Raw genomic sequence first — 23,594 nt, 5'->3', positions numbered from 1 at the left:
TATATGAGTATCTAGAATAGGTAAATCTATATATAAAAAATGTGGGTGAATGCATAAATTGGGGATGACAGCAAAAGGGTATGGGTTTTCTTTGTAGGGAAATGTTCTAAAATTCATTGTGGTATTGGTTGCACAGCTTTGAGAATATATCAAAACATACGAATTGCTGTGTATTTTAAATGGATGAATTACATGGTAGATAAATTATATCTCAATAAAGATATTACCCGCCCCCTCACCCCACACCTCCAAAGAAAAACTCACAAAAGTATACTTGGTAATGAAGTCTAGTACCAGGAAATTGTGGGAGAATAGGAAGAAGGTTGAAGGAACAGCCAGGTAGAATGGAATCTGACTTTCCCAAAGCTACACCTCTCCTTCAGACTGACTGCGGTAGGGCTCGGCAAGTGTTTTTCCACCGAAGCACAAGACTGCGTCTTAATCACAACTTCTGCTACAACATACACAGACACACACACAGACACACACACACACAGATGGGTTGAGTCAAAGTGGAACATATTTTATTTTTTTGAGACAGAGTGAGACAGAGTCTTGCTCTGTTGCCCAGGCTGGAGTGCAGTGGCACGATCTCGGCTCACTGCAACCTCCACCTCCCGGGTTCAAGCGATTCTCCTGCCTCAGCCTCCAGAGCAACTGGGACTACAGGCATGCGCCACCACGCCCAGCTAATTTTTGCATTTTTAGTAGAGACAGGGTTTCACCATATTGGCCAGGCTGGTCTCCAGCTCCTGACCTTGTGATCCACCTGCCTCAGCCTCAAAGTACTGGGATTACAGGCGTGAGCCACTGCACCCATCTGTGGAACATATTTTTAGGATACACTATTTCCCGGTGGGTTTCATACTGGCCTCAGTTAACAACCTGGGAACCTCACATAAATGACAACTTCTCTGTATTCCCCTCTCCTCATCGTCCAAGTTGTACAGATGAGTGGAAAGATGGAGAAACCTGAACTTTGTGCAGAGTTGTTAACAACAAAACCAAAAAACATCATACACTAACATCAGTTCAAGTATGCAAAATAGTGCATGATTTGAAAAAGCAGATAGTTTCTAATCCATGATATACTCTAAAATTTACTAAAGATGCATGAAAAATGGACCCACTGTTAATTCAGAATCTCTATCTTTTCAGGTTTGCTGTTACCTTGGATTATATAATAATTAGATATAAATGTAAAATTTGTGATACAATTTATCTAGCTGACTCTCCACCCTACCCTAAGGAATGCACATGTCACAGGCTCAAACTCATATAAATAGAATCACAGGACTGACTTACTATTTAGGTGACCTAAAAACTGAAGGAAATGTGAGTTTTTGAGAAGAGTTTCTAAGAAGTAAATATTCATAATATTGATTGATGTTATTTATATTATTTAGGTAAAAATGAAGCATCCTCATTCTTGAAAGTGCCTTAAGGGCCCTGCTATGGTCTGAATGTGTCCCCCTCTGAAATCCATACGTTGAAACTTAATCACTAGTGTAGGTGTATTAAGAGGTGGGGCCTTGGCCAGGCACGGTGGCTCATGCCTGTAATCCCAGCACTTTAGGAGGCCGAGGCAGATGGATCACCTGAGGTCAGGAGTTTGAGACTAGCCTGGCCAACACGGTGAAATCCTGTTTCCACTAAAAATACAAAAAATTAGCCAGGCATTGTGGCAGGTGCCTGTAATCCCAGCTACTCGGGAGGCTGAGGCAGGAGAATCACTTGAACCTGGGAGGCGGAGGTTGCAGTGAGCTGAGATCACACCATTGCACTCCAGCCTGGGCAACAAGGGTGAAACTCCATCTCAAAAAAAGAAAAAAAAAAAAAAAAAAAAAAGAGGTGGGGCCTTAAGGAGATGATTGAGTCAAGAGGGCGGAGCCTTCATGAATGGGATTAGTGACCTTACAAAGGGGCTGGAGGGAGCCCTCTCCCTTTCTGTGTGAGGACACAGCCAGAGGCTCCAGCTATTAGGCATAGAATGAGCCCTCACCAGACACTGAATCTGCTGATGTCTTGACCTTAGATTTCCCAGCTTCCAGAAAGTGAGAAATCAAGTTCTATTAGTTATAAATTACCCAGCGTTAAGATATTTTGTTTTTGCAACAGAACAGACTCAGACAGGCCCCTAATTCCTTCTAGAAACCATAAAAGTGCTCCTTCTCTTAAAATTTTGTTTTCTGAATTCTAAGTTATTTTACTAAAACGAAAATGTAACTGTTCTCGCTTAAGAGGCTTCTCTTACCATCTAATAAGGTGCGTTTTGTTAAAGAGCTTCTCAGAGTTTCTTTCCTGGAGTGGCCTGTATTTAAGTCCCATTGCGATTTTACGTGGAGATGTAAAGTGACATCTGCAAGCCATTCTAAGACCCTGTGCACATCGTTTCTACAAGTTACTGGGCAGATTTAATGTTTTACCATATCCTTTTAAATATCAACTTTGTTTCAGCCAAATGACAACAAAACCAGTAAATTTCTTTTAAGCAAATTGATTAGGGGCTTAATTACCAAAAAGAAAGATACAAAGAGTTAAGCAAGTAAGGATTCAGTAGTATGTATTCTAGAGATAATTAAAAAAAAAAACTATTAAACACAGATAGGCAAAATTATTTTAACTGTGTAATCATGGAACAAAATTATTTGGAAAACCATTCTCCAAAGAGGCACCTTCTATTTCATCTCTGCAATGAACAAATCCAGCAAACATGGTAAGAGCCAAGGTTTCTGATTTGAGCTCTAGCCCCAAAGGAGGTGCAGTTAAATCCCAATTTCCTGTTCCACAACTGGCTCCTAGATGAGGAAAATAGAAAGGCCAGAGGAGCTAAGAAAGGGGCTATAAATGCAACCTCTCCGAAGGATCAAATGAATTCGTCACTCATATGCATGGATCATTCCTACAAGTCTAGCATATGGAGAAAGCATTACCATCCATTGCAATTGCATTTATCTCCAAGTTAAGGATTTCAGAAGCCAGACTGTATCCCAGAGCATGAAAATTCCCTCACCTATGGGCATGGTTTTCTGCCAGATTCAGAAAAGAGAGTTAATGGATAGTTTCTCTCTATACTAACAGCAATTTTACTATTCAACCTGTTGTCAAAATAATGCTTATTTTGGGCTGGGTGGAGTGGCTCACACCTGTAATCCCAATACTTTGAGAGGCTGAGGCGGGAGGATTGCTTGAGCCCAGGAGTTCAACACCAGCCTGGGCAATATAGTATGACTTCATTTCTACCAAAAAATAAAAATAAAAATTAGCACATGCCTGTAGTCCCAGCTACCTGAGAGGTTGTAGTAAGCTGAGATTGTGCCACTGCACTCCAGCCTGGGTGACAGAGCAAGAACCCTGTCTCCAAATAAAAAGAAAACATAATGCTTATTTTGCTATTAAAACTTTGAAAGGTAGGACGAATAGGTAATTTTAGGGCGCTTAATGCTTGCTTACACACACACACACACACACACACACACACACACACACACACACACACAAAAAGATGACTATCCCTAAGAAGAACAGAGAAGATTTAATTTTTAGTCTCCCTGATTATAAAGGTAGACACAAACTTTTCCTGTTGGAAAAATCAAGCTACTAGGAGTACCATTATCTAGAGGTACATAAAATGTTAGCCTTTACTTCCTAATTTGTATGATTTCAGCAATCCACATGAAGCCCACGCATATAGGTATTACTCTGGTAAAGGATCTGAACATGCAGCGTGATTCTGAGAAAATTCAAAAGTTAAGAACAATAAAAACTGTAAATGAAAAATGAGATCCAACTTTGAATGGGCGGTCTCTGTCCTCAATGCCCTACGAAAGCAACCATACTTCCTCCACATCACCGAAGTCTGATTCAGAACATGAGAACAATTAGCTCTTGAACTGGCATTCAAGTTTAGAAATTCTGATATAATTTTCATCACTAAAATATAGGTTAAAATAGTCACAGATACAATAAAATGTATTTGGATTTCAAGTGGATTTGGAGAAAGTATTTTTAATATTGAGAGAAAAGTTGACAATTTGTTTTAGTGGAATCCTTTGAAGATGGGAGGCAGAGAAGTGTTTCTGGTACCAGCCACAGTCCGAACTACAACCATGGTCATGGCTCTCCTTGAAGGCCTTCTGCTCGTCACATTGCTAAGGTAGGGTCTTACATAGTAAGTGCTAGAAGAACTTTCCATTGGCAGTTAAAAATAGATTAAGTGTATGTGTGTGTGTGTGTGTGTGTGTGTGTGTGTGTCTGTGTCTGTGTGTGTAGAGACGGATGGTGACTGCTGATCACAGAAGCACAGGCACCTCTCAAGAACTACTGGAAGAAAGGAAGGAGGCAGGCAAGTAGGCAAAACTATCCATTTGGAAATCTGCCTACAGTCCCTGCTGAGCTGACTCATTCATTCACTATTCACTCAAAGCTTATTTATGATATGACAGTTACTGTGCTAAACACTGAAAAGGCAAGACAGAATAAGACATGTCCATTGGATCTTATCCAAGGCTGTCTGCAGGAATGCAGAAGCGAATACTGTCTAAAAATTAGCCTTCAATGCACAGACGCATTTGCTTGGCAATTAAAAGTAAGCTACTCAGAAGAATGCATGATTCTTTTCCTTCCCTCATGTTCCCCACATCATAGAAAACTAGCAGGCCCATTGCCCAGGGCTTTTCCAGGTTTGTCCTACCAAACCAAGGTGGAAAGCAAGCCCCTCTGCTCCGGCATGCTTTTCAACCTGTAGAAGTATCAACTCTTACCATTTTTCAATCAACTCTTATTCACAAGCCACCCTGGTGTGCAGTACCTCTCTTAACACCTCAACCCCTTAATAACAGTACATCTAAGTATATAAAAGCAAAATCTCCATACACACAATATGAATATCCACTACGTGTTCTATACCTACATTGTAATTTTCTTTAGCTTGCTAGGAGAAGGCATAGAGTTTAGAGAAAGAGCATAGACCCAGACATTAAGCTATAGGGATTAATTCATTTGTGTGCCATGGGCAAAGCATATATGAGACATAGGCATTGTGCCTGAGTCTCAATAAGGTGAATGGGAAACAATGGGAAAGGCACTAATAAACTAGTGAAGAAGGGAAGGTTTCATAAACAGGGTAACTGAGCTGAACTCAGAAGGAAGAAAGGGAGGCTGACACAGGAAAAAGTGAATTGAGGAAGAAAGGAAGAGAGATAGAGAGGCCCAGTGTTAAGAAAAAAAACACAATGTGTTGGAAAATGATGCCAAGTGTAGGGCTGGGGAATGTGTGTGCGTGTGTGTGCATATGTGTGTGTACGCATGCGTACACGTGCACATGCTGGTGAGTGGCTGTAGGATGCGTGCTGCAGAGGCAGCTTGGGGAAAAATTATAAGGGGTGTTGAGTGCCCTAAGGCAACCAGATCCCACGCAACCAAGAGCAGGTTTTAAGCAGGGCAATGATCAGATTTGTGCTTATAAAAGGTAACTCTAGCAGCATCACAGAGGCACTAAGCAAAGACTGGGCAATAAACCCATCTAGGAGTTGCTATAATCATCCAAGAGAGCTGTGACCTTGAACGAGAGCAGTAGCCAGGAGGATGAATGGTAAGGGGCTAGATGTGAAAGACACTATGGAATAATTTGTGGGTGATGACTTAGAGGAGTAATAGGTGATACCGAAGTCTCCAGCTTGAAAGATCTGAGACAGTAACAGCATTGGAGGGCCAAGAGATTTGGTGACAATTACCCTTCGGTGTGGAACATATCACAGTGGAGATGCCTCCAGGACATCTCTGGTAGAAAGATTCCACAGAGAAGACAATCCTGGACATAAAGATTTGAGAATCTAAGAAAGACTGCAGCTGATGGAGGAGTGTGGGCCCCTTCCTCACCCCATGTTATCTTTGGTAAACTAAAGAACACCTACACAGTATTTTAAAGATTTCACAAAGCCCAATTTGAAAACCCCTGACCAATGGAGATTGTACAGAGGATGAAAAAGGAAGAAACTGAAAACAATGAGGAGACCAGTGTTTTAAGAGATAGGGAAACAAAAAAAGAAACTAGAGGAGAAAACAAAGGACACAGAAAATGGCGGGGGACAGGGCACGTCATCATGTGGGGTGTCTTTGGAGGACCGCAACAGAAGAAATTAAGGTAAGGAAGTGTTAAGTTCTTTGCCAGTGGTAGCTTGCCAGCTCCAGTAAATTTGGGGGGATCGAACAGGAAAGACAGAAAATGTCTAGCAATATGCTGGAGTGTGGGCTTACGCAGGAAAACTGGTTCATTTGAAATTCCTGTGCTGTATAAGGGGCTAAGGAGTTGCAAACAGAAATCAATATAGCACTTGAGTTTTAAGCTGTTTGTTGTTTTGAACCTTTTGTTTCTCCCATGCTGCCAGCCAAAGTCAGTTCTGTGCAACAGCCTTTCATCAAGGAGGCTTGCTGGAAAAGTGAGACTGTGACCTCACCTCAGAATGCAGATGAGTGGTCACCAGAAGTGAGCTGGATGTGGACAAACTGTCCTGCAAGAAAAAAGGTGGAGTGAGAGGAAACCTGAGGACCACACTGACCTGGAGGCACACCTGACCACCCCTGGAACAAGGGAGACAGAGCAGATCCAGGGCCTTAGAGGAAAATGCCCTCCAGAGGCTGGCAATGTAGAGATCCACAGCTGGAAACATGTGGTCACGTCTAGGATGGGGTCACTGAGCCAAGATGACTTGACCTCCTGCAGTCCTTCTTCAAATGCCACCTCCTTACAGAGACTCATCGCCCCACTCGATCCTGGTCCTGATGACCCCACTTACTGTCCAACCTCCCCACCCTTGAACTCTCCACGCCCTACCCTGCTGCTCTCCCTTTTTTCCCGTGGCCCTTATCACTTCCAGCACACTATAATTTACTGACTGACATTGTTTAATATTTATTGTCTGCCCCGCCCACTAGAATGTGAATTCCACACAGTCAGGGATTTTTATCAGTTTTGTTCAATGATATGTTCCAAGTGCCTGGAACAATGCCCAGCCTATAGTAGGAACTCAGTAAATACTTGCTGGAGGAATGTGTTATTAGGAATGTGTTATTGAAAACAACAAGCTTTGGAGCCAATGCGGTCCCAGGCCTCAGTATACTCCCAATCAGCTGCCTGCCTTAGATCTGTGCTTTGAGAATCAGAAGCCACAGGAAACGGAAGCAATTTCCTGTGATTGCTCTATTCCCCACAATCTGATAAACCTCAGCATCACAGATGCCTGTAGGGTCCACCAAGGAGGGCCTCCTTTCAGATGACAATTTTAGACTGGGGTTCTGAGTTAGTCATGGCATAATTCAGAGTTATCTTAGTTGGTTCCTGTTTGTTATAAATGAAAATAATTTTAAAATTTATTTTTGCCCACCATGACATTGTTGACATTAACTATGGGGTAAGGGTTCTGGCATTTAAATGGCAACCTTAACTCTCAATGTTATGTCCCACTGGCTGTAGAAAAAAATAATCTGATGCTTTATCGCAGGTTTCTCTTGAAATAATTCATTAAAGCATCAGATGAAGCAGGAAAAAAAAAAACAACTTATCCTTGACAAGATTAAGCTACACTCTATCTCACTGGAATTTGGGCCCCTAGCTATTGTTTTTGTGGAGAGTTTGCTCAGAGATTTCTTCCCAATGCAGTGCTGTTAATGAACAGACAACTAAAGGGCATATTTCCTCCTTAATCTGCTTGTGGAAATCTCATTAATTGAATGGAAATTTTGCCCCCTACCATGACTAATGTGTTTGAAGAGTCAAGAAAGGGAAGTAAGATTGGTCCTACAGAGTTTTCATTGGAGAAATAAAGAAGGCACTTTACCTAGAAACACAGGTTTAAACTTGGCAGTTTAAAATAAATAAATAAGGGTGTGTGTGTGCAAAATTCTGTGGTCCTTCCAAAGGGGAACTGGGAAGAAAGCCTGCCTTGTGCTAAGCACCATTCTTCACATGGTGAAATCACTCCTGGGGGAGGGTGACTTTTCTTGAATTTGAGCCATTTCTGCAATTTTGTTTTCTTGCTTTGTCTTTTACCTCCCCACCAAAGAAAGAATTTCATTTGTCAAGAAGTGCTAATTTATTCCTCAAAATATGTTTTTAATTTGGGACTTTGATTCCATAAAACTTATTTTTATAAGCAGATTTTCTTGGGAATATTTGGCCGGTGTATATTGCATAATCATTCAAGTCTTTAAAATCTTTCATTTGACACTTCAGGCATATGCCTGCGACATATACGTGGCTTTCATAATGATCTCCACATTGCATATGAACAGAATATTAATTTAGTGTGGTTATACCAGAGCAACTGGTTAAAAGTTTATGAATTTCAGCACTCTCTGGAGAATAAATAATGAACGCGCTTGCAAAATAAACCAGACTGAAGCTAACTGAAACTCAATGTTTGGCCAAATTTTGTCATCTGGATATTTAAAGTAAAAGTGTCCTGTTAGTTATTTTATCTAAAGTACATGCAAAATGATATCTGTATATTTCATTTGTCAGGTAACACAACTGCAATACAAGTATCAAGAGCATAGGTTGTTTAGCAAAAAGTCAAGATGGGTCCCCTAGTCCCAGGCTGTAGGTATTATTAAGGTCCTTGCCACCCATGATGGATGTGAATCCATCTGTCGTAGATGTGGGGACATGGCTGCTTGCATTATGCTCCTTCCTGGTTTATCTTTTCTCATCTGTTGGCAAGAACCTGGTGCGTAGGCTGCACACACTGGGCTTTGGCTCATGCCAACTCTTCTGCGTGGCCTGCTTGTCTGATGTCTTTCTACTTGGTTGCCTCCTCCTCTGAACTCATCTCCCACAGGAGGGTTTTCCTGATGTTCAGAGGGGTTCAGAAGCTTACCTAATAGTGCACCATGAGTTTACGGCATAGGTAAACAGAATTCAGGGCTAAACTTTCTACCCACTGCGCAGATGTAGCTGAGGAAAAAAGTGGTAACTTCAGGGTCAAAAAAGTTTGCTCATGTGTGAGAAAGAGTCAAAGGGTTCGACAGAGGAGAACATTTCCCAAATGCCTTTTAATTAAATGCTACAGAAAATGCACAGAAGAGAAGGGATGCTGTGTACCCATTAAAATAAATGAGAGGAAGAAAAGAAAGAAGAAAGGCAAGAAGGGAGGGAGGGAGAAAACCAAAGCATCCATGCAGGCATGCAGACACAAACACACACAGTGTACTGCTGATACTCTGATTATACTTGGAACATATTCCAAGATCCTGGACTATGGGGCACTATCAAAACCAGTAACCAACATTACAAGGGTTAAATTAGTTATCCTTGATTGGCAATGGGTCCGACCTCTGCTAACTGGTGGTCTGGAAGGAGATATCAAATCTAAGTGAAATTCCCCTTTAGTGGAAATGGTAAATTTGCTCTGTTTTGATCCCAGGGCCTGTGGTTCAACTCTCAGGAGGGATGTGTTAACACTTCATACAGCGGATGGAGAGAAAATTGCTATTTTTAGAAAATTTATTTTTGGTGGCTAAATGCCTTTAAACTATATGTTCATACATTTATATAAACTATAATTCCGTCTTTATTTCAGTCTTGATCCTTTCTTATTAAAGTGAGCTGGCTAATTTTCCTAAATTATTTCACCATTTAAAAATATTTGTTGGAACAAGGATTTTTTTTATCCTCGAGTCCACATTAGAGAAAAGGTCTCTCTCAGAGCCATGGCCAATCCACTTTCCCAGTGGTCTTCACTGAACATCAGCAGTTCAAACATACCCAACCTGTACCTTTAAAATGCTCAACACAGAGAATTCCCCAAGGGTTAGTCAACCGCTGGCTCATATACAAAAAAAATACTGTATTTTGCTCTGAAGAGCTTTCTGAATCAATTTAAACACAGTGAGACAGACACAATATCCCAGAGAGAGGAAAACCTACCTTATTACATTCCTGACCCAAGAGAAAGGATTTGCCCTTAGGACATAAAAGGAATCTGAGGGGGTATAGGGGAAGAATTATCTAATCCTAAACATAAAAACAGTTCATAATGCAGCATGACAATGCTTTTAATCGCTGACATAATTGTAATATGTATATATAATATGATACAAGAAAGGTAAATGCAGCTTGCTTTTCAGCCTTAAAGGCTCTCTTCAATATTCTACTTAAGGTCTTCTGGATTTTACGCATGCTCGGGGGAATTTCCAGGGGGAGGTAACGTGATATTATAAGGATTCTTTCTCAGTAAGATCACATCTTGTTCTGATTTGATTTGATGCATCTGTATGTGGCAAGTGTGGTAAAGTGAAACTGAGCTCTGTGAATGCAGTGTTTTACAATTCCTCCTCGATTTCCTGTGCAAGTCCATGTGGCCATAAAACAATGGGCAGAAGAACTGGGATTTTTATTTCTTCATATGGGAAAGCTGCTGGGAGAGACACTCCCGTAATCTCAGCTGTGAGTGGTGTGGGCGTTCACTGTTTTCCTTTCAGGGCTATATAAGATATATTTTTTAATGGGAACTGAGTTTTTCCCCCAGACGTTTCCATACATGATATAATGTAAGCCTATGGTACCATCTCCCAGGAAGGAATGGCATCCCTGACTGATTGGTTGGAAGGTTGATAAAGAAACCTGACATTTTGAGAAGTTCAGCTTTTTTTTTTCTCCTCTTCTTTAACATTATTTATGGAAAGAATTTTACAACACCCTTAAAAGTCACTATGTGGTGGCTGGACTTTACCAACTTTGCAGGCTGACATTTTTACACTAGGCATGGCTGGGACCTAGGAGTTCTGCAATGTTCACGTTTTATTAAAGTGAACGCTATTGACAATTGTGGCAGATGCCAATGATCATTCCAGAATACAGAGTATCAGACCCCCTATTGCTCTTTGTGGTCATATGATTTGATGAGCAAAGGAAAAAAGTGTCCAAGGAACAGAAATTTAAAAATAAAGAAGGAAAGAACTGGTGTTCTGGCTGGACGTTGTGTGTGTCCTAATTCTCCTGAACATCAAAATCCCTCAAATGATACCTTCTGCTCTGCATTCTAGCTGGGTTTATTTTGCGTGAGCATGGCTTTGACCCCTTCTGGACTGCTTCCTGAGTAGAGGAACTGTATCACATTCATCCTGGTACCCCACAGGCCTTCACCCTGACTTCCACACAGCAGGTACTCAGGAACTGGTGCTTGGTACAACATAAATATATAACTTGAACCAATAATCTGTTTTCTCATATTTCATTGTAGCTGGAGTTCAGCTGTTCACCAATCCAGATGCACTGAAAAGATTTTCTCAGTTTAACTCTAATATTGATGTTTTCTCGCTCTACCTCAGAGGAGGGAAGCTTCTGCTCTAGGGCAGAGGACATCTATATGCCAGTTGCACAATTAAAATTTTTTAATTCAAATTTTAATTTAATTCTTTGCAAAGGGCAAGAATTAGGAATTCATTTTGGTTCACATGTTGTCATTAAGCTGGCTCCACCAGGTCATTCTAGGGTAATGCTTGGAAAGAGGTGGTAAAGGATGGAAATGGTCATTAGGGACTTAAAGGAGCCAGGAGCTGACTTCATTTATTTTATAAGTAAACTGAGATGGCTGAAGCAATCAATATATGGCACCTCTTCTAAGGTATTCACACCACAGGCTCAAATTCCAAGCATGTGACAGAGAACACTGTATTTTCTTTATACATATTAAAAAAAATAGCTCTTTTATTGCTTCTTATCTGAAGTGTCCAGAAAGCCTGTAAAAACCATTCAAAAGAAGCCCAAAATATGCTGCAACCAACTGCTTCCCACCGTGGCAGGACACGGGATATGTCAAATAAATTGCTAATTACGCATTCATTAATGGGACCTATTCCATGGCCCTCACTTACATAATTTTTCCCTTCTTAAATGCCTCAAAAATAAATTTCACCTCTAACTTTTAACACCTCTCATCAGACTATGAAGTACAAAATGCATTACTTCTAGTAAGAAAGTAAAATAATAAATTAGAGCATTTCAATAGAGTACTTGATTTTATTGGCAGAGACTCTGAATGCTGTTAACATTGGCTCAGTACAAATTACACTCCACAGCCAACTTAATGCTCAAGCTATGGATATTTTCACCTCTCTATTACTCACCAAATTATTCATCAACTTTGGACATCAATAATCAAAGTACTTTTTTGTTACATAAATCTATGATGTAAATATAAACTAACACCTGCAATTATTTTGCATCTTTCTCTTATGCTAAAAGTATTAGTTTTCACCCCAACCTACTTCAATGTCCTATTTAATCTTCTGTATTTTCTTCCACATGGCCTTTCAGCCTCTATGGAGTGTGACGGGCACCTGCATGGAGATTTTGTTTAAATATGTCCAAGGTTTTCCACATTTGGTATCAAGTGACTTGAGAAGTTGGAAGTTTACTTAGTATGAAAAATGGATTATTCAGATGAATGGAGTTTCCTGTTGAAGAGAGGGTAGCATACCATTTTCCATAAGACATTACACCATGATAGGAAGTTATCATCAATAAATGTCAGACCTTAGATGGCAAAAACTATTAAGAAAAAAAAACGAGACCATCTGGATTAACACGGGGAAAAATGAAAGTGACCTAGGACACCTGCCTTTGTCACTGTATGCATAACAGCAGCACTGAAAACTCACCCCGCAGACTGCCATGCCCTCACAGAGCAGCATAGTCTTGGCTTAGGCATTGTGGCCCTTTGGACACATCTTCTGAACCACAACTCAATACTGTCCACAAAGACAAAAAAAGGTTCTGATTGATACTATTGCTTTTCACGGGCTCTGGGTTACTGGGGCTTCACTGGCCACAAAATTAGGCAAACATCTTCCCTTAAACCACAAGTATGTCAGAGTCATCCAGGGTGGTTATTCCTGCCCTGATCCATTCCTCTTTTACACCTTTCAGACACCACATCTCCAAGGCCCTGCATCAGGGGCCCTGAAGCTCTCTGTGGTGAAGGACCATTCTGGTCCCTCTCATCTGTCGCCGATGGATACGTGGTCCTGCTACACATGACTAGAGCAGGTGGGGGCCACTCCTTGGTGACCGCGAATTTGACAACATCCAAATGAGTCTATCCTCTGTTTGATGAAAGGAACCTCTAAATCCTACACTTTTTGGTAATGTCAAAATGCCATCAAAGTTTCTAAATGCATACTGTCCATTCTCTGCCCATGGAGCACACTTTGAGTCCCACGGCTCTACAGAATCAGAAAAAAAGAGTGCGTCGGCAGTACACAGGGCGCCTCACAGATGGGGCCTCAGACCAGCAGGGGAACTGAAAGCCACACGTCCAGAGACCCACACTATGACACACTGTACTAACTAGAGAAGAACCAGTGGCAGTGTCTCATCCAGATAGGCAGAGGGAACATCCCACCTTTGTCCTGCAGGGCTGAATGCCTGTCAATCACAGAACTGGTTCAGGTTGAGCCAAGCACGCTCATCTGTTGACCATGTTATGTACAGGAAGCATGGCGGGAACTTTTTAACTTAGAAGGGGATGGAAAAAGAAAATGTATACTTGTGTTTGCTTATGTACCTACAAAGGAATTCCAGAAATACGCAGAAATTAAGGATAGTTGATTTGTAAAGGAGAGTGAGAATTAGGCAGATACAGGACAAAAGAAAGAGGAAGATTTTTCAATATAAACTTTACGACTTGCTGGTTTTTTAAGTACATGAATGCATTCTAATTCAAAGCTCTAGAAACAATGTAAAATAAATCAGAAAGAGCAAACAAAGTTTTAAAAACCTAAAAATATTTGTAAGTTGAGACAGGAAATGTGCCAACACGGAATGAGATTATTTTTGTATACCTTGCACACAGACCAAAAGCCCCCACAGTCACAGGAGATCCACGAAGATTCTTTTCTTGCTGAGGACAAGGGGGAGGACCACTAAAGACTCAGTAAAAGCAGATCTTATAAACAAACAATTGAAAAACAGTCAGAAAAAAATTAGAAATATCTGTTTTCTGTTACCAAATTAAAAAAAAAGCAGTGATGCCTATAAAAAAAGAAAGCATTCAAGTGGAGAAGCACATGACTAGAAGGCTGAGGGGGATGGGAAGCTGACTAAACACACACCAGCAGGACAAAGCCCACGGTGGAGGCAGCAAGGAGCTGACTGAAGATCAAGGAAACCAAATCAGATCAAATCATGGACCCACACATGTCCTGACAGAAGAAAGTGGAATAAAGGAAACTGAGATAAATTAAGTCACAGCAAAATTAAACATTCTTGGCATAAACCAGACCTGAACTTCATGTATAAGACCTAGGTATATTTGGCACCATTAAAAAAATTTAAGAAAAAAAAATGGGGAGGGCCAGGAGTAGTGGCTCAAGCCTGTAATCCCAGCACTTTGGGAGGCCAAAGCGGGTGGATCATGAGGTCAGGAATTTGAGACCAGTCTGGCCAACATGGTGAAACTCTGTCTCTACTAAAAATACAAAAATTAGCTGGGCGTGGTGGTGGGCAACTGTCATCCCAGCTACTCAGGAGGCTGAGGCAGGAGAATCGTTTGAACCCGGGAGGTGGAGATTGCAGTGAGCCGAGATCGCACCACTGCACTGCACTCCAGTCTGGGTGACAGTGCCAGACTACGTCAAAAAAAAAAAAAAAAAAAAAAAAAGGAAACAAAACACAGAAGTATCCTCCCAAACAGGAAAAGCACAAGTTAACATAATTTTGCCATATACTAATCAGAAATAGGATTCTATGATCAATGATGTTAGGAGGCTAACCTGACCGTATTCTCCTCTTGAAGAGCTTCAAGACATAGTGGCATAAGAAAGGCTTGGATAAGTCTCACAGCCAGGTATGGTTAACTCTATTTATCCTAGCTTTCATTTTCACCTGATACCTATCGACATCCTGCAGAACTAGTGTTCTGCCATCCATTTTAGAAAATATTATTAATAAATGCATATAAGAGAAAATAAGATTTTCTCTGCCAAATTCTTGATCATTTGAATTGTTACTAACGGACACAGGGATGGCAACAAAAATGTTTCAGGAAAAAAGAAGCCATTGCTTGAGGGGAGCCAGCATTGAAGTCAACTAACACACAGGGCAAAATATGAAACACAGCTGAAGACTGTTATAAAAACAAACATATAAAATAATAAGCAAGGGGGACAGTAATGGAAAAATTAATCATTTTACAAGAATAACTGAATCCACTGCATTAATTAAATTGATAAAAGCAGAAAGAAAAGACAGAAGGTAAAAAAAGTTTTTAAATTATAAATTGTCTTGCAAAATCATGTATGTGTGTTTGTGGGGGCAAGGAGTAATATTTATTTTTCCACAATTAGAAATCATGCCTTTAATTATGTGTTCATTAAATGTATACGCAAAAACACTCTTTTTAAAACATTGTGTTTACTTTCAAATTGACCATGGTAAAAATAAGGAAAACATGACAACACACACACACACACACACACACACACAGAGTCAGACATGCACATACACATGCGTACACAAATAAAGGGAAGAATCGAGAGGGCACACAAAAATTCACATTCAAATTAAATGACTCAACGCCACCCACTTTAAGGCAGAGTCTCTCAGAGGATGATGAACACAGTTATAATGCTCATAAAGTCACTAAAAATCATAGAGAATTGTTAAAAAATAAATGAATGAATATATTAGTGATAATAATCTTGATATTAAACAAATTAGACTTACGACAAAAAGTTTAAATAGTGACAACAGCTGTAGTTGTTCTCTAACATAATCATTAAAGAAAGGCAATACTTTTCTCCACCAAATAACAGAACATCAAAAAATATAAAGCAAAACCTGTTAAAATAGAAGGAATATGGCTAGAACCATAATCACCTGAGATTTAATATACCAGTACCAATTTATAATAAAATACGTAGACAAAGAAACAAGTGGAGACAAAACGAATTTAAACATCATTAGGAATGCTGAAAGAACAGACACATACCAATCAGTATTGCCTGAGAATCTATTTTCACTTGACCATAGACTATCTAAAGAAATGAGTATCTATCACATCATGAAAATAACCTCAATAAAATATTTAAATCTCTATCATCAACATAAAATTATAAAATGGCACCACAAGCTTAAACACTAATAAGCACAATCTCATGTCCAGGGGCTATAAGAAATCATAGCATACTTATTGGCATAGTTTGTAAGAAGCCAACTTGGCTCTCCCACTTACTGGCAATGTGACAAGAGACAAGCTGCTCAGACTCACAGCGACTTGTTTCCATCATCTGGAAAATGAGGCTAATGATAATATCCACCTCATTAGGTTACTGAAAGGATTAAGTTAGTTAGTGCATGCTCTTAGAATAGTGCCTGGCATGTAACACGTGGTGACAAACCAAGGACTAGTTGCCTAGTGTTAGTTTCAGAGCCTGTATTTTCATAGGACTGCAAGCGCCATGAGGACAGGCATCTTTGACTGTTTCATTCACTGATGTATCTCCAGAACCCAGAATAGTGTCTGACTGACAGCAGTAGCTCCAAAAATATTTGTTGAGGAATAAGCAATTAATGACTGAATAAATCACACTAATTACAGACTATTTTGAAATATCAAAAAAAAGAAGACAGTCAAAATTCATGGAAGTCAAAGGTAAATTAAAGTGAATGTTATAATCTTGAAGTGATATATTATTTAAAAACAAAGAAAGAAATGAAAGCAGCATTTCACACTAGAAATTATGGGGGGGGCAAAGCAAAACTCAGCCCAAGAAAATGACGTTAGAGAAAAATATTTCCTAAAAGACACGATTAAAATTTAACATAGCAGCATAAATAACTAATTTCAGAAACTCATTTCTGGAAAAAAAAATGAAACAAATAAAAAAAACTCACTGATATAACAAACAAGCGAAATTACAAATGACAGAAAAATAAAATAATGAAGGTAATTAATGAAGTGTACAGCAGGCATGTATAAGAGTTTAAATAACCACAGTTTGATAACATTAAAGTTAAAAATCTCATCAAAACCTGAGATTCTTCTGGAAAAAACAGAAATAACTCATATTCATTTAAATATGACCCAAGTCATAAAAAGAAATTTTAAAAATCATTATTAAAGGATTTTATTCTCAAAAGGCCGTAAATCCAAACAACTTTACCAGAATGTTATTTCAAACATTCAAGGAACAAATTATTATGCTATGTAAGGCACTGAAGAGACAGAAATGATAGATATGACATAGAATATATATTTTTTTACATCTAGCCACATCTCTGATATCAAAGGAGCACAAAAAAGAAACAAAGATATAAATCTCAGTCATAACAATGTGAAACTTATAAATAAACAGGAAACCTGTATCTAGCAACATATCAAAAGAGTAACTCACCTGGCACACTCAAGGGATGCAAAGATGATTTAAGACATAGAAATACATCATACCACACAGTAATCTCTATGTGGCAAACAGTCAGTAAAGTAACTACAAGCACTTGAGATAAAAGTCTTAGAAAATTTAGGAAGAGAAAGAAGGGTACTTCATTCACATGCCCAAACATTATCTATCTTAACTGAACAGTAAAGAGAATAATAAAGGTTGAACCCCAAAGGCATTCCCTTTAAAACCAGACACAAAACTGGGGTTATGCAACCAACACAATTATCTAACACAATTCCAAGAAATCTATCCAATGCAATGAGATAGAAATGAAATATGTATCTGATATTTTAGACAAATATGTATCTGATATTTAAGAAGATAAAATTATTCTTACTTACAGATCGTAGGAGTATATTATTAGAAAACCCAAGACATAAAATACAGAGGCATGAGGAAACATCAAGAGTATTCAATAAGTTGACTGCACATAAAATAAAAAGAAACAAAAACCCAGTATACCTTTGCTATTAAAAGCAATGACCAGGAGAGGAAAAATGCATAGAGAAAAAAATTTCCTGCCTAGGAATAGGCCAGAAATGAAATATGAGGTAAATCAAGATAGAACGCTCAGAAAACGGAACAAGTACAAACTCCATTATTATATGGGGAAACTAAATTTTTTAAAAAAATTATTTAAACTAGAGACAGGGTCTCATTATGTTGCCAGGCTGGTCTTGAACTCCTGGGCTCAAGCAATGCTCCCACCTGGGTCTCCCAAAGTGTTAGGATTCCAGGCATAAACCACCGTGTTGGGCCAGGAAACTGAATTTTAGTTAATGTATATTCTTTTCAATTCAAGGCTTTAATAACATTCCAGGCAAAATCCCAGTGGTATATTCTTTTAAATTTAGTTCAAATCGTTCTAAAATTCATCTGTTTAACTCAGTTATTTGGTTTTTAAAATTATATCTGAAAGGAACAATCCAAATTAGGAACAAAGAATTTTACACAAAGGCGTTTATTATTTCTGATGGCCAAAAAAGTGGTGAGAAAAACCATAAATGAAAAACGACGACGATTCAGTAATTATGGCACATTCATAAGATGAAAGCAAGAAACAAAACAGAAACTCACAGAAACAACACACAGAGTGCAGACTCAATTTCTAGAAATACATGAAGACAAAAACATTTTAAAATATTAATATTTTAATAAAAGTTGCCTTTGGTTTTAACTGCTTTTGAAGGGATTACAGATTTGGGTTTTTAAAAAATAGTTATCTGAATCTTAACGTTTCCCTGTTGCTTTAGTAATCCTCATTATGTTCCCCTTACTGAAAGCTTTGGCGAGTGTGGTCTCTTTAAGGGCTCTCTACTGTATGTGAATATAAAGTTTGGCGTATTTTTGAATGTTAAAGTTTAAGAATGGATGGATGGATAGACGGATGGATGTGGAGCAAAGTGCTTAACTGCTAAAAAATATTCTTTATCCTGAATTCACACACACAAGCACACACACGCGCGCGCACACACACACACATACACGGATTCAGAGCCACGTCTGCATAGACCTCCTCTAAATCTTGGGGTCCATGGAGTGAACACGACGTTGCCTTTTGTACCCTTGGCAGCTGATAGCTGCCCCCTAGAACACAGCCCAGGTGCTCGCCTCCCCAGGTCTCCTGTCCACTGTTCAGACACCCACCCACTGGACTCTGCTGCAGCATTAACCACTGCCTGACATGGGAAGGGAGGGAAGGGGATGAAGACAAAGGATATTATTTTACTATCTCTCTAGCTTCCTGTTCAATTTCTCTTTCCTTGTTTTGTTCCTCTCTAGTTCTAAAGGCCAAAGACAGGGTCCCCCTCAGAGTCTGGGGGACAATAGTTAGTGAGAGGAGTTGAGGAAGGGGAGAGGGACGAGGCTGTTTTCAGGGCATGAGGGATATGAGGGATGGGTATCTCACATTATTCCCTGATTATAGCCCCAAGTTCAGCATGGTCTCCATAAGCAAAATGATGTTACAACTCTTAGAACCAAACCAAATGCATGTTTCTACCATGAAGGATCCTGTTGCTTTGCCACTTATCCTTAATTTGAATATATCATCCCTCAAAAGATAAAATAAGTTTAGCAAATGATGCAGGGAACAGATTCTAAACTAGAATATGGATTCCCCTGTACTTAAAAAAGTATAAGGGGTACCCGAGCTCGAAGGGCAACATTGCCCAGAACAAGGCTCTCTGTTGTCTGCCAGACTTCAGGCTCCAATGGGGCACAGGTTGCCTGGTGCTTCCCCCAATGCAGAGAGCTAGCAGGGGCGGTGGTTCTCAGATCTCTGGATGCACAGGAATTATTCCTCAGCTCTGGAACAGGCATCTCCAAGAGCGGGAGGAGAAGAGGGTGGGCTGGGAGACAATTGTCCCTGGGCCACCACGTACTGGCAGAGAACTCTGTGGAGTCCAAGAATTCTCTATGAAACCTACCCTCCCTAGTCACAACACAGGTGTGTTAGACAAAGCATGAAACATTTCATTCATTTATCAGTTTGTGAGCTTGACTTACAGCTTCTAAATATTGAGATATGCAATGTATGAATCTGCATGTGTATGAGGATACAGATATCCTATCAGGGGACAGGCCCAAAAGGCTCCAACAAGGATTACAACTCCTAATTTTGGGGACTAGGGTCAGTTAGGTTTATTCCTAAGTTGGGAATGTGCTATTCCAGGGAAACACGGATGACTTCAAATGACCCACCCAGGTGGAGCCCAGGTTTCTCAGGAGAGACATTTCTGACACTTACAGGATCCCTAACAGGAATGGCCAGGGAGGCCCTGGTAAGCGCATTTCACAGAGCACTTTCTTAGGACTTAAAGACCAGTTCATTTCTATTTGGTTCTTTTTATACATTTCTTAGTTTCTAACTTTCTTAATGTTTCAGGAGTTCCTGACAATAAAAGCATCAGAGTGGATGTGGTAACAGGGTTGGGTCATTTCTCAGGCTACAGAAATGCGGCTGGGTTCCACGGGCAGCAGGTGAGGCTCTCCCAGGTGTTCTTAGCTCAGCCTCAGCTTAGAGCCAACAATCTCTCAAAAAGAAACATTCATCCTTAACTCAAAATTCACGGGGAGGAGGAAAACGAAGGGCCAGCTGACCAACACCACCAAAGGTATCTTAGCTGCACCCCACCGAGAACACAGGGGAATAGAGTGAAGTGAATTACCAAGATAATGATGCTAAGGAGGAAATCTTTAAAAACGAAGCAAAACAAAACAAAACAACAACCACAAAAAAAAAAAAAAAAATGAAGGAAGAAAGAAGAACCCAACAGTAAGATATTGCTATGCAAAAGACAGAATGAGAAAGAGCTCAGCCAAGTTAAAAGTTCTTATGTGTCATCTCTTATGTGTTTGAAATAGAAAGACTGAGTTGCATTCTGCTAAGGACTGCAGTTTATAAAAGTTATTTTAAAAACTCAATGATGACACTAAGTTTTATATCATTCAGGTTACCTAAGAGTTAGGGCACACATCTCCATAGTGCAAACCCAAGAGAAAATGAAGTATTTATTGAGGGAAAAATGCCTTTCCTGGTATTCTCAAAGTACTTGATTATTTATTTACCTCTCAATAAGCTTGGCACTAATGTTTTTATCTCAAAGGATCTCAGAATAAAATGTATGTGATACAGAAGCACTCAGAGCACAAGACTGATTTCTAAAGAAAATTATATGGGAATTTTCATATGTAATAACCATATTAGGACTCGTCACATCAAAATAAAAGGAGAAAAATATTTGAAAATCTGAGAAGTTTTTACAATAGAGGTGGCTGTGGTATACAAGGAAAAACTGAGGCCTCACAGTACCCACATTCTTACCCCATGCCAGTTACCTGAGGAACTCAGAGGTTCACTCTTTCAAAAACAGTATGTCAGCCTAGTTCGTTTTACTAAGTAGTGACATGTTTTATAATAAAAAAAACTTAAAATAAAGAAGGGAAAGTCTTGACCTAGATGGAGAGGAAAAACTGCTGGAGTGTTATAACACTGAGATGATACTGTTCTTCATTGAGAACAAATGAAAATCGGTCCCTGCTTTGAATATAGGCACGCAACTAGCTTGCAAGAAACTTCTGCAGTATAAAGAACTTCACTCAGATTCGAGTGGGACTAAGTAAATGTAGTCCAGCGATCCACTGGATGCTCTGTGTGACCTCTATAATACCTCACACCCATGGTGTACGATTTAAACAACCTCACATTGCAGTACAGGAACTCCCTTTTCCCTGGGTAAACATTTTGGCCGGTCTCAGAGGTCAATTCGGTTTTCCTTATACCAAGCCTAAATCTGTCTCCCTATGGTTTCCACGCATTGGACCTTTGATCCATACATTGAGGACAAGCTGGATTCGGCTCCCACAGGACAGTCAACCACCAGCAAATATTTGAAAGCAGTTATCACGTCCCTTGGCACTTTCTGCCCAACTTCAACTTGCAAAACTTCTCTTCCTTGGTTCTTCTTTATTTTTTCAGAGATGGGGTCTCCCTATGCTGCCCAGGTTGGAGTGTAGTGGCTATTCACAAGTGCTCACTGCAGCTTTGAACTCCCAGGCTCAGGTAATCCTCCAGCCTCAGCCTCCTGAGTAGCTGAGACTACAGGCGCACACCACACCTTACCTGGTTCTAACCACCCTACACAAGGCAAGTCTGGCTCTTTCTCTATCTGATCCAATGCCTATACATCAGTGTATCTTTAGAAAGTGGAGTGCCAGACTAAGGTGCTCTTTTCCAGAGATACTTTGAGTATAATTCTAATAACACACTTCTATTTCTATAGTTGAGAATCACATTAGCTAGGGGTGGAAACTCCCTTTGTCTTGTAATAGTGAACATATAGTTAATTAAAGGCCTATGTTGTCATCATATTTTTAAATCTCCTTAGAGCTATTTCAGGTTTTTTAATTTTTCGAGATCTCTGAGGATCCTGATTCAGTCACTAACTGGATATAAACCTTCCTCACAAACAACTCTGATGATAATTGCACTCCACAACTTCATCCCGGAAACAGGTACACCAAATTGTTATGCAGACCAGGGCTGGGATCCCAGCCCAGCAGCACAGTTCTAGAAACAGCTCCCTTGACTGGTGCCAAGCCATGCCCTTATCATCCACCCAACAACTACATCTCCTAACTGCTATTTAACACAACCATCTTCCTCCGCCTTGGCCGTAGTTTCTTATTAAAGGTTTTGTTGAAGTCCTGTCAATCATATTTACTGTATTTTCCTGAACAACCAGTCCAATGATATTGTGAAAGAAAATATCAGTCCGGTCTAGCGTGACAGTTTTCTCGGTGAACCCAGAGGGTGCCAATGATCATTGTTTCATCTCATAATAGGACAACACATTTATGATAATAAAAAGAGTTTTCTCTAGAATTGACTTGACCCTTCCCTTGGAACTTTCAGAATTCATTTTCTTGCCCCTTTGAAAGTACAGAATGATAGTCACCACTTTCTATCTCCCCCAGCAAATCATTCTTTTTTTGTAATTTATCAAAAACTTCTGATATTGGTTCATTGTGCCATTTGTAAGAAATCGCAGTCCTGACGTTGCCACTCAACTGGCCTCTGATTCTTTTGCCCATCAACGATCTTACTCCTGTGTCAGCTAGGCAGGCACGCTTCCTTTTCCTGCTGTCTCTGTTTCCAATGGGAAGCCCCAGGAGAACAGGTCTCATCGGTGTCATCGCTGTCCTCTCAGTTCTTCTTCCAAACAAATAACAAAATGAAGAAATGAACATTCACTTGGACCAACACAGAAGATGAGCAAACGAGGAAGTAAGCTACTTGCTTTCACTGCCATTCATTGATTCTAAACCATTCATTCCAAGGGATGTGCCTCCCCATTCCTGGATCCCACAGCATCCCCTCTGTGGCCATCAGGACCCACAGTAGCCCCAGTGGACTGGATATGTTCAGGTAGGTCTGTGTCACTAGTTTTTTCTTATTTTCACATATTTACTTTCTTTCAATCTTTGTATGTATCTAACTTTATCAAAGAATTCCACTGGGATCTATATTCTTCAAACTTGGTCTTTTCTTTCTTAGATAATTCGTGAATGCTTAGAGTGGCTTTCTGGAATGATCCTCAACTGTCTTGCGGCACTTTCTCCAAAGTCTCTTGCTATTCAACAAGGCCTCA

General features: G+C 39.9%; 1 protein-coding gene across 15 annotated transcripts in view; it reads right to left on the bottom strand.

The window, feature by feature from the left end:
* Nucleotides 1-23,594, bottom strand: part of GLI3 (GLI family zinc finger 3) — a 280,541-nt gene that overhangs the window by 25,469 nt on the left and 231,478 nt on the right. For 8 of the 15 annotated variants that reach the window (XM_065542082.2, XM_074036580.1, XM_065542078.2 and 5 more), the window contains one exon: nt 6,459-6,512. The exons of the other annotated variants lie outside the window; for them this stretch is intronic. In XM_065542082.2, coding sequence (XP_065398154.1) covers nt 6,459-6,512 — 54 coding nt within the window. The remainder of the gene's footprint in view (nt 1-6,458; nt 6,513-23,594) is intronic. 15 annotated transcript variants of the gene reach the window in all.

Source organism: Macaca fascicularis, chromosome 3 (genome assembly GCF_037993035.2).
Source record: "Macaca fascicularis isolate 582-1 chromosome 3, T2T-MFA8v1.1".
Taxonomy (NCBI): Eukaryota; Metazoa; Chordata; class Mammalia; order Primates; family Cercopithecidae; genus Macaca; species Macaca fascicularis.
The sequence above is the reverse complement of the archived record's forward strand: the minus strand, read 5'-3'. Positions and strand labels throughout refer to the sequence as shown.